The sequence below is a fragment of the Mustela lutreola genome, chromosome 2, assembly GCF_030435805.1.
Source record: "Mustela lutreola isolate mMusLut2 chromosome 2, mMusLut2.pri, whole genome shotgun sequence".
NCBI classification, from domain to species: domain Eukaryota; kingdom Metazoa; phylum Chordata; class Mammalia; order Carnivora; family Mustelidae; genus Mustela; species Mustela lutreola.
In genome coordinates this window covers 87,721,824-87,747,963 of record NC_081291.1, presented here as the reverse complement: position 1 = coordinate 87,747,963, position 26,140 = coordinate 87,721,824, and the positions used below count along the sequence as shown (strand labels likewise).

Genomic DNA, 26,140 nt, shown 5'->3' with positions numbered 1-26,140 from the left:
CACTACCACAAAAGGAGGTATGGCACACCTTCACATCCCCCTCCCTAAAACAAACTGTGTTAGGTGTGTACTTAATTTGGTCCCTTGAATTTTAACTCCTAGCACCAGCTATATGGTCAGCACTTCTAGTTAAATTAACTAAGCCAATTTTCACTCTTTCCACAAGCCTTAAATAATCTCCAAAACACCACAAGACTTAACAATTATAGCTAAAACTTACTGAGTACTTATCTTGTGACAGTTTCTATGTTAAGCTCAATATTTGTATTATTTCATTTAATTTTCTCTGTGACATTATATTGTTACTGTTGTTTTTCCTAGTTAGGAGACAAAGAAATTGAGACATAGAACATTTATATAAAATTTTTAAGATTTTGTAGCTAATAAGCTGTAGATTTCAAATTTAAACTCATGCAGTTATGACATTAGGGACTACAATCTAATACTATGAAAGAATATGAAATAAAACAAATATTCCAGATTTCAGCTTTGTCCCAGCCCTCCTTCCTATAACCATTACCCTCTCTGCCCTGCCCAGACAGAAGTTAGAACATGCATTCATTCCCTAAGGTGGGCCTTGTTATGGAGTAAGCTAGCAGGAACACTGGTATAAAAGTTTGCTTATAAATTTGTGTTGGGATGCCTGGGTGGTACAGTAGGTTAAGTGTCTGATTTTGTTACATCTCAGGTTGTGTTCCCAGGGTCCTGGGATCCAGCCCCAAATCAGGCTCTGAGCAGGGCATGGACCCTGCTTAATATTCTCTCTTTCTCCCTCTGTCCTTCTTGCTCATGTTCTCTCTCTCTCTAAAATAAATAAATAAATCTTTAAAAAAAAAAGTAAGTTTGTGTTATATAAACTCAATCAAAGAGAAAAACACTACCTATTTTTAACTCCTCTCACCAACAATCCGGGATATTTCCATCCTAGAAAACACAAAAGCATGTTCATGTGAGAGGAAGACAGACAGCAAAGCACTTAAGAAAGAGATTTGCTTATGAAAAAGTTGGCAAATATCAGACTTCAGGAAGGTTAACTTACCAAAAAGAAAAACAAAAACAAAAACAAAAAAACCTACAACATAAATTTAAAGGAAAGAAGCTGCAAAATTACCAAGGTTATATAGCTTACCTTAATCTATTCACAGTAGAAAAACAACTTTCTCACATTGTTATTATATCCACAAAGGATATCACATGTCCTTAGAAATCAGTTGTGCAAAAGTCAGGGTTATAGTTATTTTGCTAGGGAGGGGAGAAATTTAGAAGAAATGCTTAAAGTTTCCTTAATTTTAGGGACCAGAACTAGACAGGGTGACCCTGTTATTTTTGGTTTATCACATTCTGGAACATCATGTATATGTTTATTCATAATGTTAGCAGGACAAAATGCTCATTTTCTTCCACAGTGGTTGTGATTGACATGGCTAAGATGGCCCTAGACAACAGTTAGGTCATCTGGGTAACCTGGAGGATAATGAAAATACCTTGTGACTGACTCAGAAACCATGTCATTGATAAAGTGGTTTTTACTATTAATGCTTCATGGAAGCAAATGTGATAGGAAAGGCTGAAAGACTTTCATGAGCTGAGACGTGTTTTCCCTTGCTTTAAAGAAGATAACGTCGTCCTGCTGAAAGAACATGGACTCAGAGGTAGTGGACCTGAATCCAGACTCCATAAATTACCAGGAGTTTGACCCTGACAAAGTCACTGTGTTGTGGATAATATGGAACATGATGATTGCATTTCTTTTGTTAATAGGGTTTTTCTTCGGGCAAGTAATTTAACTTTTCTGTGGCTCAGTTTCTTTATCTATAAAATGAGGAAAATGAAAAAAAAAATAGGGCTTTAGTACAAGGACTATTAATATTAGGGTATAATCAGAGAACCAAACCTTCTAAGAGACATACATAATAAGAACTTATTATAGGATTTGATCTTACACAATCATGGGGCTTCTTATTCAGTGTTTTTTTTTTTTTCCCAGAGAATTCGATTTTTATTTATTTGATAGAGAGAGTGAGAGAGAGCCTGAGAGGGGAGAAGGTCAGAGGGAGAAGCAGACTCCCTGTGGAGCTGGGAGTCCCATGTGGGACTTGATCCTGAGACTCTGGGATCATGACCTGAGCCGAAGGCAGTGGCTTAACCAGCTGAACCACTCAGGTGCCCCTTATTCAGTGTTTTTAAGACCATTATTTCAATATCTCATTCTGGAAACCAAAACCTACAGGTAAAACAATCAAAAAGGGAAAACAGATATAGGTTGGGGGAGTAATAGAGAATAAATAAAGAACAGCAACTCAACAGTAAAAACCAAACAACTCAGTACAACAATGGGAAAGGTCTTAAAGTGACACTTTCTAAACAAGATATACAAATGGCCAATAGGAATTGGAAATGATACTCAATACCACTAATCATTAGAGAAATACATATCAAAACCACAATATGAAATTGCTTCACATCTGTTAGATGGCTAGTCTAAAAACAAAACAAAACAGAAAATAACACGTGTTGGCAAGCATATGGATAAATTGGAACACTTGAGAATTGTTGGTGGGAATGTAAAATGGTACAGTTTCTGTGGAAAAAATATGGCAGTTCCTCAAAAAAAAAAAAAATTAAGCAAAGAATTGTCATGTGATCCAGCAATTCCACTTTGGGGTATATGTCCAAAAAATGCAGCAGGGTCTCAAAGAGATATTTGTAAAACCATGATTGTAATAACATTATTTTTTGCAGGTTTACTGAGATAAAATTTATATATATGTTTGTGTAAGTACTAGGTTCACAATGTGATGACTTCAAACACATATATATTGAATATTATTACCACAATAGAATTAATAAACATCGCCATCACCACACACAATCACCATTTGTTTGTGTGTGATGAGAACATTAAGATTTTCTTTCTTAGCAACTTTCAAGCATATAATTACAGTTCTGTTAACTAAAGTCCCTATGCTATACATTACATCCTCAGAATTATTCATCTTTTAACTGGAAATTTGTTAACCTTTGACTAACATTTCTCCATTTCTCACCCCTTAGACCCTGGTAATTAGCAGTTTGCTCTATTTCTATGAGCTCAGCTTTTTTAAATTCCATATATAAATGAGATCATACTTAGCATAATGCTTTCAAAGTTCATCCATGTTGTTCCAGAAGGCAAGATTTCCTCCCTTCTCATGTCTAAATGTTCTGTTGAATATAAAGATATATCACATTTTCTTTATCTGTTCATCCATTAATGGATGCTTGGATTTTGCCTTGGCTATTGTGGATAATGTAAAAAATATGGGGATGCAGATATCTCTTCAAGATATTGATTTCATATCTTACAGATGTATATGGAGAATAATATTGCTGGATCTTATGGTAGTTCTAAATTAATTTTTTTATATTAGTTGTAATCATAACTATAATTCACTGACTTTGTGTGTCTGGACACGTAAGAACCTGCTTCTTTATCTCTAAAAAGAATATAACAAGAGTATAAACTTCACAGTGTTCATTGAAAGAATGAAATAGAACAATATAAAGTGCTTAGAGTAGAACCTTGCATATATAGCAAATCAATACTACCTATTGTTATTAATTTTGTAGTTGTACAATAATAGCTCCTTAATTGAAAGTTAGGGCTTATAGGAAGTCTAAGTATGCAGTACCTGAATTAATTAGAAATAAATTTGATAGAATGTAAATCATAAGCATAGACTTTTGCCACAATTTGGTTCATTATTTTGACTTTTAGCCAGTCATTAGCATTAATAATATTTCTGAGTAGTCAGTCAAGTAATTAATTTCTCAAGAAAAAGGCATTACATTTCCTCCATAATTTATAGTTTAATGAAATTTCCAATATGTGAGAAATCATTTCAATGGCCAGAAAAGCCATTCTGAGCAGCCTCATCTTAAAATTACAGTCCATGGCTAAAGACATTGTATAAAGTTTGTATTCTAAGTCTTACAATTAGATCATTTTTCTCAGAAAGGAGTTTTCAAAGAAAGTTGCTTGTCAATCTAACTACTGTAAATCAAGTAATATCCCCTTGACTTACATTATAATTTTAGAAATATGAAGCCATTTTAATAGCACATAGACTATGACATCTATTCATTAGATTTAAGATTCTCTAGTTAATAATTGAGCAGAACGCAAGGATCTACTTGTCCAGAAAAAAATATGTACTAAAGGAGATCTGTATGTATTCATTTTAAATTTAGGTCTTTCAAAAGACAGCTATCCCTTAATAATTCAAGTTTGAGTTTTCATGTAATTTTTTTTTTCTTGGTAGGTCACATCTGTCCCCATTTTTGGCTTTGTTTTCCATTTCCAGGTTGATAATGACTCCCACAGCAGGGGTCTGATGTAGGGATCATTTCACACCATACGGAAATGCAACCACTGAAATGAACTATTTCACTTCCATGAAAGGCTGAGAGGACTTTGAATTGCACAAGCTGTAATTTCCCAAAAGGGATTGGCTTAGGGCAGTGAAGTTTATGGATTTGGAGAAAACTTAGTGAAGCTTTTACAGGATCAAGACTTCAAATTTAGGAACTTATTTTAAGGCCATGAACAAAGTCAAGAAAAGGGTGTGTCATGGCAAACTGAGTCAATTATAAAAAAGGAGGTCTGCTAGAATTGTCCTTTTGCACCCCCAGTGTATTCTTAACTTCTTTACACATAAAATTATCAAGGAAATCCAAAACCTTTGTCCATGTGGGTTATACATATCAATATCTATATTATTAGAAGTTAAAACTGAAAAATGTTCAAAAAATTTATAAATTTATTTAAAAATGTATTTGTTAGTTGGCATAAATAGCATATTTCATGAAAAAATAACTGTATTTCCTAAAACAAACAAAAAATGAAGAAGAGTAGCATGTACAATTTTGCACATCCTTTTAATGTCCAGCCTCATAGGACACAGCTAGATTCTTAACCAGCTTCAGCATTCAGTCAAATGCTATGCATATTTTGGACTAAAGTATATGAAGAAAAATTAACCTTTATAAAAATGTGCAGTTGGAAAGAGGGAATATTTTAATAGCCTTTTCAGATATTTGTGGATTTTCCTATTTGATGCTATGTCAAAACTCAACAAGAGGTAGTTACTGAAAGGGAAGTTGCAGTAAGGAATCAGAAACAATCTCAATGAACTTTGCATACTCTATGACATTAAACTCTGTTGGTGTTTCTTGTACTCTGGATTTTTTTAACATGAGTGATTTTGTTACATTATGGCCATTTGGAAGATACTAATTCACTTGGCTACACAAAACAATGTGCCCCTGTTGTCATTGCTTCCTAGAATATTACTCTTTTCCTTTTTATCCACACATAATTTTTTTCTGGATTATTATGTCCAATAGTTAATTGCTACTACCAAAATTTCATATTTAATTTCTGTGCTCATATATGTAACTTCTTGTATCTCATTCTCTTCAGGGTTTAACTTTCTCCTCTGAAGAAAACAATTTAATATTTCTTTCAGTGAGAGGCTATGGCTGGAAAACTCTCCTAGGGTTGTATATCTTAAATGTCTGTCTACATTCTTCTCCCTCTTTTATGATAATCTAGCTGGATATAAAAGTGTAAATTTATATCAGATATTTTGCCTCACTATTTTGAAGGGATTCCATTAATAACGTTTTTGGCATCTCTTGTTAATGATGTGAAGTCAGCTCTCTCATTAATTGATTCTAGGTAGTCTATACTTTCTCTATGGTAGCTTTTAAGAATCTCCTTTTCTTATATGCAACTGATGAATCATTGAACACCATACCTAGGGGAGGGGGGGGAGCAATAGGAGGAGGTGGATTGGGAGGAGGATCTCATTTTCTCCTGGTGTTCTGCTGTTTTAATACCAAGTATGAGTAGGTATTACCATTCCATCCTGAGTACTCTGCCTTTGTTACTGCTACTAGTGTTTCAAATCTTGTTTCTCCAAAATTCTTTCCATTCTCTTCCTCCAGAAATCTTAGCAAGCATATATGGAAAGTTATCAGCACTTTCTATAGCTCTCAACTGTTTACTATTTGATATCCATCTCTCTCTCTGTTGTTTTCAAAGTGGATAACCCAGAACCCCTTTCCATTCCTCTAATTCTTTACCTTCATGCAGTCTAAAGTTTGTTTCATTGATTGGAATTATCTTTAAAATCTATTGGTTCAGGGCGCCTGGGTGGCTCAGTGGGTTAAGCCGCTGCCTTCGGCTCAGGTCATGATCTCAGGATCCTGGGATGGAGTCCCATATCGGGCTCTCTGCTCAGCAGGGAGCCTGCTTCCTCCTCTCTCTCTCTCTCTGCCTGCCTCTCTGCCTAATTGTGATCTCTCTCTGTCAAATAAATAAATAAAATCTTTAAAAAAAAAAATCTATTGGTTCATTAAAAAAATTTTATTGGTTCATTTTCTATACACATGCTCCTCTTTCATATTGCCTCATCATTCCTTTTTTTTAAAATTAAGGAACTACTAGGGGCGCCTGGGTGGCTCAGTGGGTTAAGCCGCTGCCTTCGGCTCAGGTCATGATCTCAGAGTCCTGGGATCGAGTCCCGCATCGGGCTCTCTGCTCGGCAGAGAGCCTGCTTCCCTCTCTCTCTCTCTGGCTGCCTCTCTGTCTACTTGTGATTTCTCTCTGTCAAATTAATAAATAAAATCTTTAAAAAAAAAAAAAAAAATTAAGGAACTACTTTATTGCTATAAATACACAAATTTTAATATTTTTTCACACAAAACTATAACATTAGTTTTACCCGGAGTGAGTAAATGTTCCTGTTTTATTATAGGCCATGTTACTCCACGACCATATTAATGGAACATCCCAGAAAATAAGGAATATGTATTAGTATGTGTTCTCCAACACTCTTCTGATAAAGTAGTTTATTTGCTCATTAACAAGGAAGTAGAAAGGTAAAGGCAAAATATGAGGTGATGTTGGTGATTCCTCCCAGATGGAATTACTTTCCCTTAATTTGTACCAATTTTAAATTCCATTTTCCAAAAAGAGTTTACTTTGTTAAAGCAGTAAAATGAAAATAAAGAGTCAGGACAGCTCTAAATAATCATGCACAGTGCTGATATGAAAAGTTAAATGCACAGTGAAAAGTGTTAAAAATAAGATTCCTACTACAGGAAGAATCATGTACTTGATCTGAAATCATTCATTATACAATCTCCACTACATTGGTCATTCCCTTATGACTTTTTTGTGTAGTAAACACACATGATTTATATTTTGCAATGCACTCAGGTTTAAAGACAAACCCTGGGAGCGTAAACTTCCATCAGAAGCATCCTAGTGACACTGAACTGTTTTCATAATGCATAATGATCCCTATACCAGGTGTAGCACTATAACAAATTTCAGGGAAGCATTACAATTGCCATATAAATTTAAAAATACTGATCTAAGATTTCATTCAGGAGGTTTTTCTATTTAGCCCTGAGATCAAAGTAAGATACCATGTCACTTTACTTTTTTTTAAATTTTTTTTCTTTTGCAATTGTCTTAATTATGAGTATTGCTATACTGGGTTATTTTCTACACTGGTCATAGCTACAAGTTAAACCATAATGGGTTCAGCTACTGGTTTGGCAAACATAATAGTTCTATAACTGTATTATCAAGAGAAGATTTATAGATGAACATTGTAGCTTCTTTCTTTAAAATAAGCTAAAATATTAGACAAATGTTTGAAAGACCCTAACTTCCCCCTTAAAAACACATTATAGATTCACAATTAATGTGTTCATCCAAGCTTTTCTTAAAACTGTAATCTGGTAGATCAATCAATTGCTGATCATGTATATGATGTATATGATGTACAATGCTGATCATTGTATAAAATGATATACAAATTTCTTTAATTCCAAAATTATCAAGGCACAATCCCATATTTGCTACTTTTGTCAATTATAGTAAGTATAGATATCCACATAACTGCTTGTATTTGGATTAATTGTGCTATTCCTAGTCAGTCTAAAAAAAAGATTTTTAAATTATTCATCCAAATTTTTTTTTTTTTTTTTTTTTTTTTTTACTATGAGGACACATTGTCTCTTCTCTATCTGGATCCCTCAGATTCCCTTTACATTTTCTGTGCACCCCTACTCCAACACCTATGCTTTTGCTTTTAATGGCCTGCCCTCGCTACCCTCTTCATAAGACTTTCTTGGGCTATGAGAGTCACTTGACTGCTTTTCCTGCTAGGACAGAGGACCAGAAGGGCCTACAAGTTTATGTGCCCCAAGAGTGGTCATTTCCAATGATTGACTAGTGGAAAGATAACTCCTGACTTGGGCTGGGAAAAATAGGAGATATAAGATTCTAGAGCTCTCATGGAGATCAGGATGAGGCTTACTTCATCCATTTATCAAGTGGGACATCATCTGAAATTACACCTTTGCTGGGCTTCTGCCCTTTCCCTGTCCCATCCTCCCAACCTAGCCCACCTCCCCACCCCTAGTCCCCAACACCAACTCTCTTTCTCTTGGGAACCTTTCTAATAAAATCATCTACACACAAATCCTCACCCTGGTAACTGCTTCTGGGGAATCCAACCTAAAGAATACTGTGTGTCATACTTGGGGCTGAAATCCAAGGACATAACAGTAAACAAATGAAATATAGAAACAGCCATTTAGAGCTCACAGTCTAATGAAGAAGATGGAACACTGAACCAGCATTAAAGTACACTGTGAGAAGTACTCTGTCAGGAGACAGTGCTTTAGGAGAAGGAGAACATAATCTTGTACTGTGGCAATTGTCAAAAAAGGCTTACTAGAGAATATGGCATTGAAACTGAAACCTAAAGCCTAAAGGAGTTAGCCATGCAAAGGGCAATGTGGAAAAGTACAAAAGGAACAAGAAGTGCAAAGAGCCAGAGTGAACAGAGCACACAGTTAGATCCTTTAGTGAAGAAATTAATACAGAACCTATGTGTTATTGCATTATCCTATAATGCAAGAAAAAATTATAAGTAGGACTTAATTGAATGAGACCTTTGGAATGGTCATTCTTGCATTTAATAAGCACATTTGTGTGCCTCTGTTTTAGTATTTCATGTACTTTAAAGGAGATAGGACAGGGAAGCCATGGAAAGAACTTTATTATGAAATACCTATTGAGATCAACAAATTAACACCTTAAAAATTTCAAAATCACAAGGCATCACTTTGGGGTACAATGCTCCCAGGAGGATTCAGCTTTTCACCTCAAGTTAGGCACGATGTTAGCAGAGAAGAGGTAAAGATCACATTCTATGTGGTAAGTCCCAGAATAGGGAATAGACCAATAATACTCAAAGATGTCAAAAGACAGATCCTAATGAAAACTCATCACCTCTTTATGTTCCCTGGCTTACCTAGGTAGCTAATCACACATCTCTTTATATACACAGTAATATACAAATTTTTTCTGCAATCTCTTTTATTAACTCTCTGACTTCTTTGACTTATGACTATGACTTTGGCTATGAGTTCTTCACAAAAGAAGAGATACTGATCTTTAGTATGCCAAATAACTAACACATAGTGTGTGTTCAAAAATGTCTACCGGGGGTGTCTGGGTGGCTCAATCAGTTAAGCATCTGACTCTTGATCTCAGTTCAGGACTTGATCTCAGGGTCATCATTTCAAGCCCCACACTGGGAATGGAGCCTACTTTAAAAAAATGTCTACTGGGTGCAGGAATTAAAGAATAAATGAAATATTATTTCTTTTTGCTTTTGTTCTTTTCCAATAAGCAGAATATCTCCTGTTCAAAATCTCTAACTCATTGGCTTCTCCTTTTCTAAGCCAGAGCTGTCCAATGGAATTATGACATGAGCCACATATGTAACTTAAATTTTCTAGTAACCCATTTTTTAAAATGTAAAATGAAACAGGAGTAATTAATTTTAATGACTTATTTTATTTTATTCAATATTTAAAAACTATAATTTCAGCATGTAAAGAATATTTTAATTATAATGAGATATTCCACATTTTTTGAAACTAAGAAACCCAGTATGTATTTCACATATGCATATCTCAATTCAGACTAGTCGTATTTCACGTGCTTGATAGCTAATTTCTATTCTGCTGGATAATGTAGTTCTGTATACTACCTCAAAATATGAAGTTTACATTTTCCAGTACAAGATTTTTTTCTAATACAAAACTTTCCTAAAAAGCAAGAGTTTCGGTCACATTATTTAGACCAGAATTCTCAATAGTGACACATTGACTATATATGTTTGGCTAAATAATTCTCTGTCATGGGGGGGCTTTCCTGTGTGGTATAGGATGTTCTGTAACTCCCTTGGCCTCTACTCACTAGATGTCAGTAGCAACCCTCTCCCTTAGTTGTGACATCAAAAATGTCTCTAGACATTGCCAAATGTCTCCTGGGGGGGGGGGGGGTAAAACCATCCCCACTAAAAACCACTGAGTTAGATTATCCTTTCAAACTTTGGAAAGCAGGAGTTTTGTCACACCAGCAACCTACTGGGATTCATGAAGACTTATCTCCAAAAGAATTACCATGCCACAGAGGAAACCTTGCACCACAAAGGCTTTGTTGTGGAATTTCTCCATGTTGAAGTTCTGCGGATCTGCCAAGAGCATCCCAACTTTCCCTCCATCCCCACTTTTCCACCTCTGGCCATTGCAGGTCACTGCATTTGGTTTGGCTGGTGTTTGTTCAGGGAGTCCACGAAACAGAGTCTTTTCCTATCTTTTCTACCACATTTCATAGGACAAGATTTCTTATTTGCAAACAATATGAATTGATTCTGGAAAAAAAGAAAAAATAATTTTTGGAATGTTGTCAGAAAGGTTATTAGGAAGATCACACAGTCCACAGGAAGACTGAAAAACCAAACTCAGAATATAGTTGACAATGAAGGGAGACTCCCTCTCTGTTCAATACTTTATTACAAGAACAGTCTAATTAGGATGCAGCTATCAGGGCCACAGTTCTGCATCCTCTTGATGCCTCTGAACATTTGACCTCAACACTGTTGTTAGGAGTATTTTATAACTTCATTGTGATTTTGCATCATTCTCCCATTACAATCTCTGATATTTTTCATCTGCATTTATTAGCCCTTGAATTTAGAATGCAAGAAAATTTTGAACCATCCTCATAAAACTTTGATCCATTTTCACTATGAGCCTTTCTCCTGGAGGTTTGCACTCCAAGATGCTATAATTGCTTTCTTTTCAAAATCCACATTGGATACACAAAATTCTAGATGCTTAGAAGCTCTCAAGTGGGAGCAGCTTGAGCCTATCAGTGGGTAGGAATTCAGTTTATTTCACAGGAGTCACTGACCTTTCCTTTTCTGGACCTCTCCCTTCCCTTTGTCTTCCAGGGAGTTACCTTTAATGGCCCTTGGCATGTCCACTGCAAGGAGGTCTCTATTTCTGGGCCTGACTGGCCTACACCTACTTGCTATATTTTCCCTTGTAATTATTAAATAATAACAAACAAAGATTCTTGCTAAGTTGATTCACTATAATGACATTGCCAGACTATGGTCCTGTCTTTCTTTTTTTCTTCTCTTTTTCCTAGCCAAAGAACTTTATCAATCTTGTTTCAAACTTTATTCCCAGGTTTCCTCAGCTTAATTAGTTTCAAAGAATAAATTGTGTAGAAGCAAAAACTGAAAAGAGCTGCAGGGTCCAAGGAGGTTGGGCTTAAAAATATTAGAGATCTAGATTTTATCAGACCCATGAATAAAATCTTGAAAGGCAGTCATAATATAAAATAGCAGCTCCCAGGAACTTCTTCAAGTTTTATCTTCTTCCGAATCTGACTCAACTCAGTTCGCTTCATTCTTGGAAGGCTCATCAAAATGCTCCACAAGTTCTGGAATTTTATCATCATCATTCTCTCCAGTAGCAACTGGGGCTTTTCCACCCACGGATTATTTGGGCAGAGCTTCCACTAGTCTTCTTAAACTGGTCGAACTGTCTGCAACAAGTTGGTTGAAGATGCTGGGTAGCATTTTTGTCAGCTGCTTGTCTCAGCATAACCTGTAATGGTCAAAGTGTTCATGGCCAGCAATGCCTGAACTTTTGGGTTGTTAAAGTGTATCTCTATTCCTTGGTTTGTGAAGATATGCACTTCTTCAATATCAGAGGTGTTGTTTACTCCTAACTTCTTTAAGGAGAACTATCGCCCTCGACCCGCAAGGACGACAAGAAGCCCCAGTTCAGATGTATCTTCTCTCTCTTTATTTCCGCAAGTCTACACACTTATATACATTTACATGACCAAACAGCGAGCAGGGTACAGGAGGGAGCGAATCAGGCTGTGCACCTAAACGAACAACTTCGCTAGCAACCAATGCTGTTTACTTCCTCTTTGGGCGTTCTGCTTAGTCTCACGAGGCAATCCTAACCTGGCAACTAGCCAGGCACCATCTTTTAATGGCAGAGGCCGCCCTGGCCAGGGGCCTGCCTCTGACAGAGAACTGAAGTTTTTTGTCATCTGTTTTAGCCATTCTGTGAACCACCTTCTTCTTTCCATGAGTAGTTCCTTTCCCACAAATGTGCACTTGTACTTGCAGTTTGGTGAGTTCCTCCTGGTTCCTGATAGTGTCTTTCATCACGTTGGAGTGGAAAGGAGACCACTAGGGGGATTAAGGTTGGTGCCTAGGGGTTCTCAGACAGACCAGGTGCACCCAGATAAAGTGCACACATAAGGGGAAGCTCTGGTCCTGTTTTTCATTCATCCATTTACTCACTCAACAAATATTTATTGAACCCTTACCATGTAGTAAGCTCATTGCCAAACACTAGATGAAAGTAATCCAAATCAGTCCCTGTATCTCTGGAGCATATAGACTGGTAGGAGAGACAGATATTAATCAAATAGTCACAGAAATATTAAATCACAACCAGGAGAAATACATGGAAAGGTATATTTCCTACATGGGTGAAATCCCATATTTGGAAGGTTTTTGTAATGTTCTAATAGTCAGAAAACCAGTGATGTTTTCCCAAGGGAGTGACACCTAAGGAGAGCTGAGGGACATGTAGAAGTGAAGTAGTTGAAGACGATAAAAAGGAGCATTCTGTGAAAAATAAAGAGCAGGAAGACTGTGAGGAATTCAGGAGAATAAAAAAGGCCAGTGAGGTTGAAGCAGAAAGACCAAGGAAGAGCGTACGTATTTCCCTACTGAGTCTTCAGTTTTGTTCAATCAACTGTAAGTCAAAGTAAAAGTTTTAATTTAAAAAAAAAAAAGTCCTCCATACACAAAAATAAACTCAAAATGGATTAAGGACTTAAATGTGAGACCTAAAACCATAAAAACCCTAGAAGAGAGAATAGGCAGTATGTCTCTGACATCAGCCATAACAGAAATTTTTTCTAGATATGTCTCCTGAGGCAAGGAAAACAAAGGTAAAAATAAACTATTGGGACTACATTAAAATAAAAAGCTTCTGCTCAGTGAAGGAAACAATCAACAAAACTAAAAGCAACCTACGGAATGGGAGAAGGTATTTGCAAATGTCATATCTGATAAAGGGTTAGTATCCAAAATCTACGAAGAACTTATAAAACTCAACACTCCAAAAATGAATAATCCAATTAAAAATAGGCAGACAGTAAACAACATGTGTTGGAGAGGATGTGAAGAAAGGGAACCCTCTTACACTGTTGGTGGGAATGCAAGTTCTTGCAGCCACTTTGGAAAACAGTGTAGAGATTCCTTAAGAAATGAACAAGAGAGCTTCCCTATGATCCTGCTTTTGCACTACTGGGTATTTACCCCAAAGATACTGATGTAGTGAAAAGAAGGGCCATTTGTACCCCAATGTTCATAATGGCAATGGCTACAGTCACCAAACTCTAGAAAGAACCAAGATGCCCTTCAATGGATGAAGGAATACGGAAGATGTGGTCCATATATACAATGGAGTATTTTGCCTCCATCAGAAAGGATGAATATCCCACTTTTGTATCAACATGGACAGGACTGAGGAGATTATGCTGAGTGAAATAAGTCAAGCAGAGAGAGCCAAGTATCATATGGTTTCACTTACTTATGGAGCATAAGGAATAACATGGAAGATATTGGGAGATGGAGAAGAGAAGTGATTTGGGGGAAATCAGAAGGGGAGAAAAACCATGAGAGACTGTGGACTCTGAGAAACAAACTGAGGGTTTTGGAGGGGAGGGAGTGTGGGGTTGGGTGAGCCTGGTGGTGGTATCATGGAGGGCACGTATTGCACAGAGCACTGGGCGTGATGCATAAACAATGAATGCTGGAACACTGAAAAGAAATAAAATAAAATAAAATGGGAAAAAATGGGCAGAACACATGAATAGACATATTTTCAAAGAAGACATAGATGGCCAACATGAAAAGATGCTCAACATCATTATCATCATCAGTTTTGCAAATCAAAACTAAACAGAATTATCACCTCACACCTGTCAGCATGGCAAAAATCAAAAACACAAGAAACAATGGGTGTTGATGAGAATATGGAAAAGGGGAAAGTAGCCCAAAGGTCCACTGACTGATGAATGGACAAGCAAGATAAAGTGTGTGTGTGTGTGTGTGTGTGTGTGTGTGTGTGTATACATATACATATGTGTGTGTGTGTGTGTATACATATATCATGGAATATTACTCAGCCATAAAAAAGAGGGAAATCTTTCCATTTGCAACTTGGATGGAGCTAGAGAGTAAATGCTAATGAAATAAGTCAATCAAGGAAAGACAAATACCATATGATTTCATTCATATGTAAAATTTAAGAAATAAAACATTGACCAAAAGGAAAAAGAGAGAGAGAAAAACCAAAACATAGACATTTAACTATAGAGAACAAACTGATGGTTACCAGAGGGGAGGTAGATGGTGGGAATGGGGTAAATAGGTGATGGGGATTAAAGAGTACAGTTGTGATGAGCACAGGATATTATATTGAAGTGTTTAAACACTATATCATACACCTGAAACTAATATTACAGTATATGTCAACTAATTGGAATGTGAATAAAACTGCAAAACAATTAAGAGTGAAGAAAAAAAGTTTAGTTTGTCCAATATAAAAAAATGTATATGTGATGGAGGAAAAATAGGTATATGCATCCCTGTTTTTGCAGTATTATTTACAATAGCCAAATAGCAGCTCAAGATAAATGGGTAAAGAAGATGTGGTATATATAAAAGGGAAATAAGTCAGTCACTCATATGAAAGAAGTCATTTTGGCTGGTTATAGGGAAATCGGGGACCAGCTTCAGAAAGATGCTCTTGTTGAACTTAGTTGTGATTTAAATGAGAAGTCCTAAAGCTGGTCCATAAACTGGTTCCTTTTGTAATATATAGAAAAGCAAAAGATTTTGGTGTTACCCATCTCCTGAAAACAAACTTTCTATCAAGTCCAGTTGGTATGACTAGCTGATTACTGTTGGGCTGGCAGGAAGGGCTACCAAAGATGGCGAAAATTCCCGCCACAAGACCTGAACTCGGACAGGAGAACAAAGGACCAAGATGGCGAAAGTTCCCGCCACACCACCTGAGCTCGGACAGGAGAACAAAGGACCAAGATGGCGAAAGTTCCCGCCACACCACCTGAGCTCGGACAGGAGAGCAAAGGCCCAAGCAGGAACCTGAGACCCCCGCCCTGGGCTCCTGTGGACCAATGGGATCCCGATGAGCAGGAGGGATATCCAAATAAGGGAAACTTGCCAAAAGACCCCTGAGCTTTCCCCAAGACCCCTTAAAAGCCCCCTCCTCCCTGCCTTGGGCGCGACTTCCCCCACTCTGCTTTCCAGAGTTGCGGAACCTCGCCCGAGGGTGCCCACCTCCTCCCGGTGCAACTTTCTCGGCTCCCCTTCACCTGGGCCCTGAAACTTCACCGCAGAGAACCTTTAATAAACCTTGCCTTACACTCACTTTGCCTGGTGTTGTGTTTATCTCGTCGGAAAAACCTTACATTTGGTGCCGAAACCCGGGAGGAGATTGAGCCCCCACCCCAGTGGGGAGGCTCTCTCCTTTCCCTAGCCGGACTGGACCTGCCTTTCCGAACGCCACTTCTGAAGCCGTGGTGAGTTTCCCCGATTCTGCGCCCCCTTCCGGAAAGCCCTGCCTTAATCGCGGCCGTGTCAGGGCGACCCCGCCGGTCACCAGGTGACCTCCGTGACTCCGAGAGGCTGGGAGACGTCCCTACCTCTACGGCAGTCGATACAGTTTTTCCTCAACCCAGTGGTGGACGAGGGGACGCCTTCCTCCAGCCCTCGGGTTGCCTGGCAACGAATCATGGGGACCTCCCAATCCAAATTCGATTCTAAAACACCCCTAGGGTGCCTGCTGGACAATCTTAAGACCCTGGAACTGGACCAGGACTTGCGTAGGCGACGTCTCATACATTATTGTACCGTCGCTTGGCCGCAATACCAATTAGACAATCGGTCCCAGTGGCCTCCGGAAGGCACATTTGACTATCAGATTCTCATGGACCTAGGCAACTTCTGCAAACGCCAGTGCAAATGGGTCGAGGTCCCTTATGTCCAGGCTTTCTGGACCCTGCGCTCTCGCCCCTCCCTCTGCTCTCACTGCTCCACCTCTCAGGTCCTCCTGGCCCGCTCCCCTCCCCCTACCCTGCCACCCACTGCTCCTAAAGACCTGGACCTCTCCTCCCCGTCTCTCCTCTCTGATTCTCCCCTCTCTGAACCTCCGGAGAGCTTTACCCACCCGCCGACGAGAGGGGCCCCGGCTCCTCTGCCTCCTCCTCCTTATCGCGATCCCCCACCCCAAGGCCCCTCTCTCCCTACGCCCCCTAATCCTCCCGCCGCTCCAATCACTCCCCTTTCGGTCCCTTCCACCCCCTCCACCCTTTCCACCCCTTCCACCTCGACTCCCGTCTCATCCCCTCAACCCCCAAAACCTGAGTCTGCTCCTGATGCGGCCCCCCCGGAACCTTCCCCTACATCCCCTCCAGCCTCCCCTCCCATCTCCACCCGCACTAGGGCTCGAAAACCCTCCCCTGAGTTAGTCTGCCCCCTAAGGGAGGTTGCTGGAGCTGAGGGAGTTGTTCGAGTTCATGCGCCCTTCTCTCTACAGGACCTTTCCCAAATTGAGAAGCGTTTGGGCCCCTTTTCGGCCAGTCCTGATAACTATATTAAAGAATTCCAATATCTGGCCCAAGCCTATGACCTCACCTGGCATGATTTACATGTGGTCCAGACCACCACCCTCACCACAGAGGAGAGGGAACGCATCCAGGCTGCTGCCCGGGAGCACGCAGACCAGGTCCATCTCACTGATGCTGCCATGCCAGTTGGGGCCCAGGCAGTCCCAGCCGTAGAACCAGGTTGGGATTATCAGGATGGCCAAGATGGCCGCCGGCGCCGCGACCGCATGGTCCAATGTCTCATAGCTGGCATGCGGGCAGCTTCTAATAAGGCCGTTAATTATGACAAGATCAGGGAGATTGTCCAGGCCCCTGACGAAAACCCCGCTATGTTTCTTAACCGATTGACTGAGGCCTTAACCCAGTACACTCGCTTGGATCCTGCCTCCCCTGCGGGGGCCACGGTACTGGCTACTCATTTTATTTCTCAATCGGCGCCGGATATACGAAAAAAGTTAAAGAAGGCTGAGGAGGGCCCTCAGACCCCCATTTCTGACTTGGTGAAAATGGCATTTAAGGTTTTTAATTCCCGTGAGGAGGCGGCTGAGCTTAAACGACAAGCCAGACTCCAGCAAAAGGTTCAGTTGCAGACCCAAGCCTTGGTAGCAGCCCTGCGGCCGGCCGGCTCTGGGAGCCAGCAGAGAGGGGCAACCAACCGCACCCCCCCGGGGACCTGTTTCAAATGCGGGGCCGAGGGACACTGGGCTCGCCAGTGCCCCAATCCAAAGCCGCCAACTCGGCCTTGCCCTCAATGCCATTTGATGGGCCACTGGAAATCCGACTGCCCTAACCTCGGGGTATCTTCGGCGCCTCAACGTGGGGGACCCCCCGAGACAGTAAGTCCGGCCTTTCAACTGCTTGGATTGGAGGACGACTGACGAAGCCCAGACTCGGCCACCCCTCTCACCCAGGCCGAGCCCAGGGTTACGCTCCAGGTAGCGGGTAAGTCCATCTCTTTTTTGCTGGACACGGGGGCTACCTACTCTGTTCTGCCTTCCTACTCGGGACTTACTCGAACCTCACCAATTACTGTTATGGGGATCGATGGGACCTCCTCCAACCCTAGGGTGACCCTTCCCCTTACCTGTAGCCTGGATGGGTTCCCTTTCTCCCACTCGTTCCTAGTCATTCCTTCCTGCCCGGTCCCTCTACTGGGTAGGGACATTCTCCGGAAACTGAGGGCAACTATCTGTCTCTCACCTTCTTCTCCTCCCTCCACCTCAACCCGTCTCATCTTACACCTCTCCACTCCCTCGACCCCCGCTCCAGATGACCTACCTACTGTAGACCCTCAGGTGTGGGACATCTCTGAGCCCATCATCGCTTCCCACCTTACCCCGGTTAAAGTACAGCTTAAGGATAACTCTAAGTTTCCCTCTCGAGCTCAGTTTCCTATTTCCTTAGCCCACCGCCGGGGCCTGAAACCTATCATAGAACGGCTTAAACGTCAGGGACTCCTGATCCCCATCAGTTCTCCCTGTAACACCCCTATCCTCCCAGTACGCAAGCCCTCAGGGGCTTATCGACTGGTGCAAGACCTTAGGCTTATTAATGAGGCCGTGGTCCCCCTCCACCCAGTTGTTCCTAACCCCTACACCCTATTGTCTCGCATTCCTCCAAACACCTCTCACTTCACTGTACTGGACCTAAAAGATGCCTTTTTCACTATCCCCCTGCACCCTGATTCTTACTTTCTCTTTGCCTTCACCTGGGAGGATCCCGACACACACGTTTCTGGACAACTAACTTGGACTGTCCTACCCCAGGGGTTCAGGGATAGCCCCCACATTTTCGGCCAGGCCTTGACTACAGATTTACAGCAGTGCGCCCTTAAGGCCAGCACTCTACTACAGTATGTGGATGACCTCCTCCTCTGTAGCCCCTCCCTCTCGGTCTCCCAAGACGACACTTCCACCCTACTTAATTTCCTGGGGGCCAAGGGATATCGAGTCACCCCCTCTAAAGCCCAATTGTGTGCCCCTTCGGTTACCTATCTGGGCATACTCCTGACTCCCACTTCTAAGTCCCTTACTGGGGACCGCATAAGACTCCTCCAAGAACTCCAACCTCCCCAAACGGCGGATGAGATACTATCTTTTCTTGGGTTGGTCGAGTTCTTTAGACATTGGATTCCAAATTTCTCTATCCTGGCCCGTCCTCTGTACCAGGCAGCTAAAGAGACCCCCCAGGGTCCCCTGACTGATCCCACTTCAATCTGTCAGTCATTCCTTAAGCTGAGAGACCGCCTTACCACCAGGCCAGTTTTAGCCCTACCTGATATCTCTAAACCGTTCCATCTCTACACCGATGAGCGCTCCGGCTCTGCCACCGGCCTCCTAACACAACAGGTGGGACCTACGCATAGGGCTATAGCCTACCTATCCAAGCAACTGGATGCCACCGCCCGGGGATGGCAACCTTGCCTCAGAGCCCTAGCGGCAGCCGCTTCTCTTACAAAGGAGGCCCTTAAACTTACCTTAGGGCAGCCTATCACGGTCTACTCTCCCCACCGACTCACAGACCTCCTTAGCCACCGATCTCTGGCCCATCTGACTCCTTCCCGTCTTCAACTATTCCATCTGCTATTTCTAGAAAACTCTTATATCTCTCTCTCTACCTCCCCCCGCTTAAACCCCGCGACTTTACTACCTATACCCTCACCCACCCCGGAACCTGTTCACTCCTGCCTACAACTTATAGAAGACCTCACTCCTCCCCATCCCGGTCTCTCTGATCAACCACTATCCAACCCTGACCGCGTGCTCTTCGTAGATGGCAGCTCCCTCCTGGCCTCAGATGGCCAGAGGCACGCTGCTTATGCTGTAGTCACTATGGATGCGGTATTAGAGACAGCTCCCCTCCCAATCGGAACCACTTCCCAGAAGGCTGAACTCGTAGCTCTCACCAGGGCATTACACCTGTCGAAGGGACAACGAGTCACCATTTACACTGACTCTAAATATGCCTACCTCATAACTCACACACACTCTGCTCTTTGGCAAGAACGGGGGTTCCTAACTACCAAGGGCACCCCTATAGCTAATGGACCCCTCATTGCCAAGTTGCTTGAGGCCCTTAGTCTGCCCACTGAGGTAGCAATTGTCCACTGCCGAGGCCACCAAACAACCAGGGATCTGGTCTCCCTAGGCAACAACAGGGCAGACTCAGTGGCCAGACAAACGGCCCTAAGTACCCCTGTGTCTCCTATCCTCTTTCTTAACACCCCTCACCAGCCTTCCTACTCTACAGAGGAAACACAAGCCCTCCAGGCACGGGGAGGAAAAATTGGAGATAAAGGGTGGATCTACATTCAGGACAGGATTGCCCTGCCAGGCAATCTGGCGCACACCCTAATTACTGACATCCACCGATCCCTCCATATTGGCCCAAAGGCTCTCCACCAATTTCTTCAGCCATTGTTCTATCATCCTTCCTTATCTAAAGTAATTGAAGTTGTCCACAGGGCTTGCAAAACCTGTTCCGCTGTGAATTCACAAGGAGGAATCCGCAGACCCGGGCTTAACCATCAGCTCCGAGGGCATCAGCCCGGGGAAGACTGGCAACTGGACTTCACTCATATGCCTCGCCATAAAACCTTTCGCTACCTATTAACCTTGGTTGATACGTTCACAGGTTGGATCGAGGCATACCCTACGGCTCGAGAAACAGCAGATGTAGTGGCTACAATACTCATCGAGCACATCATCCCGAGGTTTGGATTGCCCCGGACCCTCCAGTCAGACAACGGACCTGCCTTCATCTCCAGTGTAACCCAGCAGGTAGCGGAGAGCCTCAACATAACCTGGAAACTTCACATCCCATACCACCCACAGTCATCGGGTAAGGTAGAAAGGGCCAACGGGCTGCTGAAAGCCCAACTCACCAAACTTACCCTAGAGACCCGTCTTTCCTGGCCCACACTTCTGCCCCTGGCTCTCACCAGACTCCGAGCTACGCCCCGCGGGCCTTCGGGCTTAAGCCCATTCGAATTACTATACGGCCGGCCCTTTCTTATAAATCATAGCCTTCCGGCCATCTCCCCACCTCTTTTATCCTATTTACCTTATCTTACTCTCCTCCGAGCTCTCTTAAGGGCTCACGCTGACACTGTCATTCCAGCCCCTAACGACCATGCTTCTGAAGGGGGTATACGAGATCTATCCCCTGGGGACCAGGTCCTCCTCAAAAGCTTGCGGCCAGACTCCTTACAAACTCCGTGGACTGGGCCTTATACAGTTGTCCTTACCACCCCAACTGCTGCAAAACTGTTGGGGCACTCTGCATGGGTACATATCAACAATCTCAAGCGGGCACCCACAGAGACTAATTGGACCTCCCAGATGGCAGGCCCCACCAAACTCCGCTTGGTTAGGGCCTCTTCTCATATTCCTTCTAATCCAGACAAGCCAGGCGGAATCATGTGAGTCTAGCTGCATGAGGGGTTCAGGTACTTCTCGCCATTTTTCAGCCTTTACTTATATGCCTGCAACCTGCTACCGGGGAAAGGAACCGACAACCTGTACGTATGACCAGAAAACCTATTGGGTCTCCGACCTTGTGACAGCCAAACGAGGTATTGCCCCCTGCAACATCTACCCCAGGTCTGGAAAAGTGTGCTGGACCTATCTGGGTCAGGTCGGCCTCTCCGATGGGGGCGGGGTCCAGGACCAGGCTAGCCGTGAGCACATTAAAACAGCAGTCAGGGACATGACTAAACGACTCCAACCCCCCAACGACCTGGTCTATAAGGGCATTAATCTCGGTAGCATCCAAAAATCCCCTACCACTGAACAACTGACAGTGGCCCTCCTGAACTCTAGTTACAGCCTATGGCGTAATGTGTCGAAAAACGGTGACAGTGACTGCTGGATCTGTTTCCCTTTTTCAACACGTTCTAACATTGTAGGGATACCCCTCCCTATGGATTGGCCACTCCCCAACTCCACGACCACAAATAGCACGGTTCATATTGGCCCCATTGGGGAAAACATACCTATTATTAATGTGTCCTCCCCCCTCACCACGGCAGCTGCCAACATCACTAACTCCTCCCTCCCGTATTGTACTCCCTCGGGAATATTTCTCTCGTGCCCTCAGGGAATCTATCGCTGTCTGACCACTAACGACTCCCTGGGCTGTATATTCATCCTATTATCTCCTTCTACCACCATTTACTCTGAATCCCAGCTGCTATCCATCCTATTCCCCCAACACCGTGAAGAAAGGGCCGTCTTCCTCCCATTCATAATAGGGGCAGGGGTAGCCATAGGGGTGGCAACTGGGACAGCAGGGATAGGAACCTCCATAGACTTTTATTACAAACTCTCCCAAGCTCTGAATGATGATATGGAACGGGTTGCTGACTCCCTCACAGCCCTACAGACCCAGGTCACCAGCCTGGCAGCCTTAGCTCTACAGAACCGACGGGCCTTAGACCTTCTGACCGCCGAAAAAGGGGGGACCTGCCTATTCTTAAATGAAGAATGTTGTTACTTTGTTAACCAATCAGGTATAGTTACTTCCAAGATCAAAGAACTCAGGGATCGGATCCAAGCACGGCGGCGAGACACGTCCTCTTGGGGCCTGGACCCCTACAACTGGGTAACCTGGCTGCTCCCTCTGGCGGGACCTGTATGCATAATCCTCCTTCTAATCTCAGTTGCTCCCTGTCTTTTCCGGTACTTGCAGGGTCGCCTACAAGAACTTGCCCGAGTATCCGTCAATCAACTCCTCCTCCAGCCCTACTCTCGCCTGCCCACTTCCGACTACCCTTATGATGACGCCCCCTGTCAGCAGGAAGTAGCCAGAACCCAGTCGACGCCCCTGACACCATTATATTAAGCAAAAGGTCGGAATGTTGGGCTGGCAGGAAGGGCTACCAAAGATGGCGAAAATTCCCGCCACAAGACCTGAACTCGGACAGGAGAACAAAGGACCAAGATGGCGAAAGTTCCCGCCACACCACCTGAGCTCGGACAGGAGAACAAAGGACCAAGATGGCGAAAGTTCCCGCCACACCACCTGAGCTCGGACAGGAGAGCAAAGGCCCAAGCAGGAACCTGAGACCCCCGCCCTGGGCTCCTGTGGACCAATGGGATCCCGATGAGCAGGAGGGATATCCAAATAAGGGAAACTTGCCAAAAGACCCCTGAGCTTTCCCCAAGACCCCTTAAAAGCCCCCTCCTCCCTGCCTTGGGCGCGACTTCCCCCACTCTGCTTTCCAGAGTTGCGGAACCTCGCCCGAGGGTGCCCACCTCCTCCCGGTGCAACTTTCTCGGCTCCCCTTCACCTGGGCCCTGAAACTTCACCGCAGAGAACCTTTAATAAACCTTGCCTTACACTCACTTTGCCTGGTGTTGTGTTTATCTCGTCGGAAAAACCTTACAATTACTACATAATTCACCGGGAAAAAAGGGACTCTGGGACTTTCTAATTATTAATGTCACTGTCACCCATACATCTGAGCCCACCAAGTATAGATTTGATCACAGAATAACAGGTGCTTAATTGAAAATAAAGAAATTTGGCTTTTAAAAAATATTTCTATAAATAAGTAAGTAAGTAAATAAATAAATAAATAATTCTGCTTCTGAATCATTGCAAAAAGAAACTAAGTAAAACCTTTCACTTGAACACCTGTTACTGGCCCACGTGACCCAGTCCAGAATAATTTAAAGCAAAGTAGGCTGTCTGAGGCAGAATGGCAGCTCTGCTTCTTCACAACTGAGCCTCTGAAAGCAATGCAAGAAAGAAAGCAAGGCACAGCCAGTTCCCTTTCTTCCTTTATAACTCTTTGGCCGAACTATTTTCTCTGGTGCTGTTGGTGTGACGTTAGAGGCACAGTAATCTCTCTGAATGCTGGGCTCACCACTTCTTCTGACCCAAGAGTGGACTCCATGGAAACTATAATAGGCAGCTATTTGATTCTCATTTGCTTCAGCAAATTCCACCTTGATGCTTCCAGCTTGTTTCCTAAATAAAAGAAATAAAGAAAAGGAAGAGGGAAGCTGCCACCAGGAGATGTCTGTTGCTGAAGGTCAATGATTTTTCAAGTGGCTTCACCCTGATGCTTTTGAGAAAGATTTTCATATTTGAAAGCACCTGTCACTCATTCTCCAGGATGTTTTCACATCGTGGAAAGAAGAAAAACCTGAAACTTCCAGATAAAGAAACAACTGGGAAATTAAGGTTGATGTGTCACACCTTTTGCTGTCTCAATTTTTTGGATTCCAAATCCCCACTTGAAGGAACAGTCAAAGACAGAACTGGAAATAGTGAGCAGAGTGAGAAATGAGAGAGAAAAGAAAAAGGAAAGTGAATGAGAGGGAGACAGAAACAAGTCAGCAGGTGACAAAGAGACAATGTGAGAGAAGTGAGGACAGGGAGATGAAGGCAGAGAATGAGAAACTGAGGCAAAAGAGGACAGAGAGAGGTAAAAACAAGGATTGGAAAAAAAAAAAAAGAAAAGAAAACAGGTGGAGCTAGAAAGAAAAAGGATACCTGTACAGGGTATACAAGAGAAAAAAAAATTCTTTCAACAAGAAACTATGGAGCAGATTCTAAGTGAGTTTTCTGTTAGCAGGCACTGGGACCATAAAAGGAAGAAGAAAGAGAAGGAAATAAAGAGAAGGAATTGGTTTTTAAATCAATTTAAAAAGATAATGCAATGAAGAGCAGCGATATGCAAAACAGAGCACTCTCTGAGAGAACATGGCAGGAATACTCAGCTGGTATAAGTTGGTCTGGCATCCTTTGGGAAAGTTTGAGATTTTTTTTTTTTAAGATTCTATGTATTTATTTGAGGAGGGGGGGGATGAAGAGAGAAAGAAAGAGCACAAGCAGGAGAAGGGGCAAAGGGAGAGGGAGAAGCAGGCTCTTCACTGAGCAGGGAGTCTGATACAGGACTCAAACCCAGGACCCTGGGATCATGACCTGAGCCGAAGGCAGACACTTAATGAACTAAGTTACCCAGGTGCCCCCAGATCTTTTCTTTTAATGAATGTGTAAGAAAAAAAGTTCAGAGTTTATAAATAGTAGATTCATAAAGGTGAATTCTATCTGATAGGCGGCCTTCCTAGATATTCTCCTTTGAACCTCACCTTATCAGAGTTGCCCACATTTTATATTGCCCAAATACAGCAATATAAAAATAAATTTAAAAATTATTGTTTTCAAGGTAATTTATTTCCATCTACTGGAAAATTGTCATAATGTGCTGACTTTATTAGAACAAATTACTTTACCACTATTTGCCAAAAGATTATCTAAATAATTGTATGCATCCTTCATTTGTGCAATGTCAATGATGACTCACAATATATGTGTCCTTATGCAGTGCCCCATTCTGTACCACTGTACTCAACAGCTCTCTTCCTCAACAGCACATCTCTTCCTTAGGCCAGGGCCTCAGAATTAAAATAAAGAAAAACTTTCTGCATCATTCTTTTTCAGGGCATTGAAACTAAAAGTCTACCAGCTGATGTGCCTCATAGTTATGTTTGCTTTTATCTGAGACTTTGAGGGATCTGAGTAGTTAAGATAAAAACCCAAATTTCTAGCTTCTCTTGAAAATTTACTTCTGATAATAACTGTTTCCTCATTGCTATAACTGGCAGGAGCAGAGTAGCTCTCTCCCTTACGGCCAAGGTACACCCTCTGAAGGACACCTTTCTTCCACTCCATTGTCAATCTCTAGAACACTGACCAAGAGTCAGTGTTATTCATCATAAGTCTTTCACTGTTATCTTATTTATATTACATAAGCTTCTCATTTTTATATACACTGGCTTTTATAAGCAACTGAATCTGAAAACTTTGATCTAAAACTGTATTGTCCAGGGGTGCCTGGGTGACTCAGTCATTAAGCGCCTGCTTTTGGCTCAGGTCATGACCCCAGGGTCCTGGGATTAAGCCCTGCATTGGGTTCCCCGCTCAACAAGAAGCCTGCTTCACCCTCTCCCACTCCCTCTGCTTGTGTTCCCTCTCTTG

The 26,140-nt window shown here is 42.4% G+C and overlaps 1 protein-coding gene and 1 pseudogene across 1 annotated transcript; one reads left to right on the top strand and one right to left on the bottom strand.

Moving 5' to 3' along the window:
* Positions 1-11,683: 11,683 nt before the first annotated feature.
* Positions 11,684-12,608, bottom strand: LOC131825827 (transcription factor BTF3-like; annotated as a pseudogene).
* Positions 12,609-15,889: 3,281 nt separating this feature from the next.
* LOC131825562 (syncytin-1-like) lies at positions 15,890-25,672 on the top strand. Its single transcript, XM_059165036.1, has 3 exons — positions 15,890-16,066; positions 20,786-22,951; positions 25,604-25,672. Exons 2-3 carry the CDS (start codon positions 21,284-21,286, stop codon positions 25,670-25,672), a joined length of 1,737 nt encoding a protein of 578 aa, XP_059021019.1. The 5' UTR covers positions 15,890-16,066; positions 20,786-21,283.
* Positions 25,673-26,140: the final 468 nt, after the last annotated feature.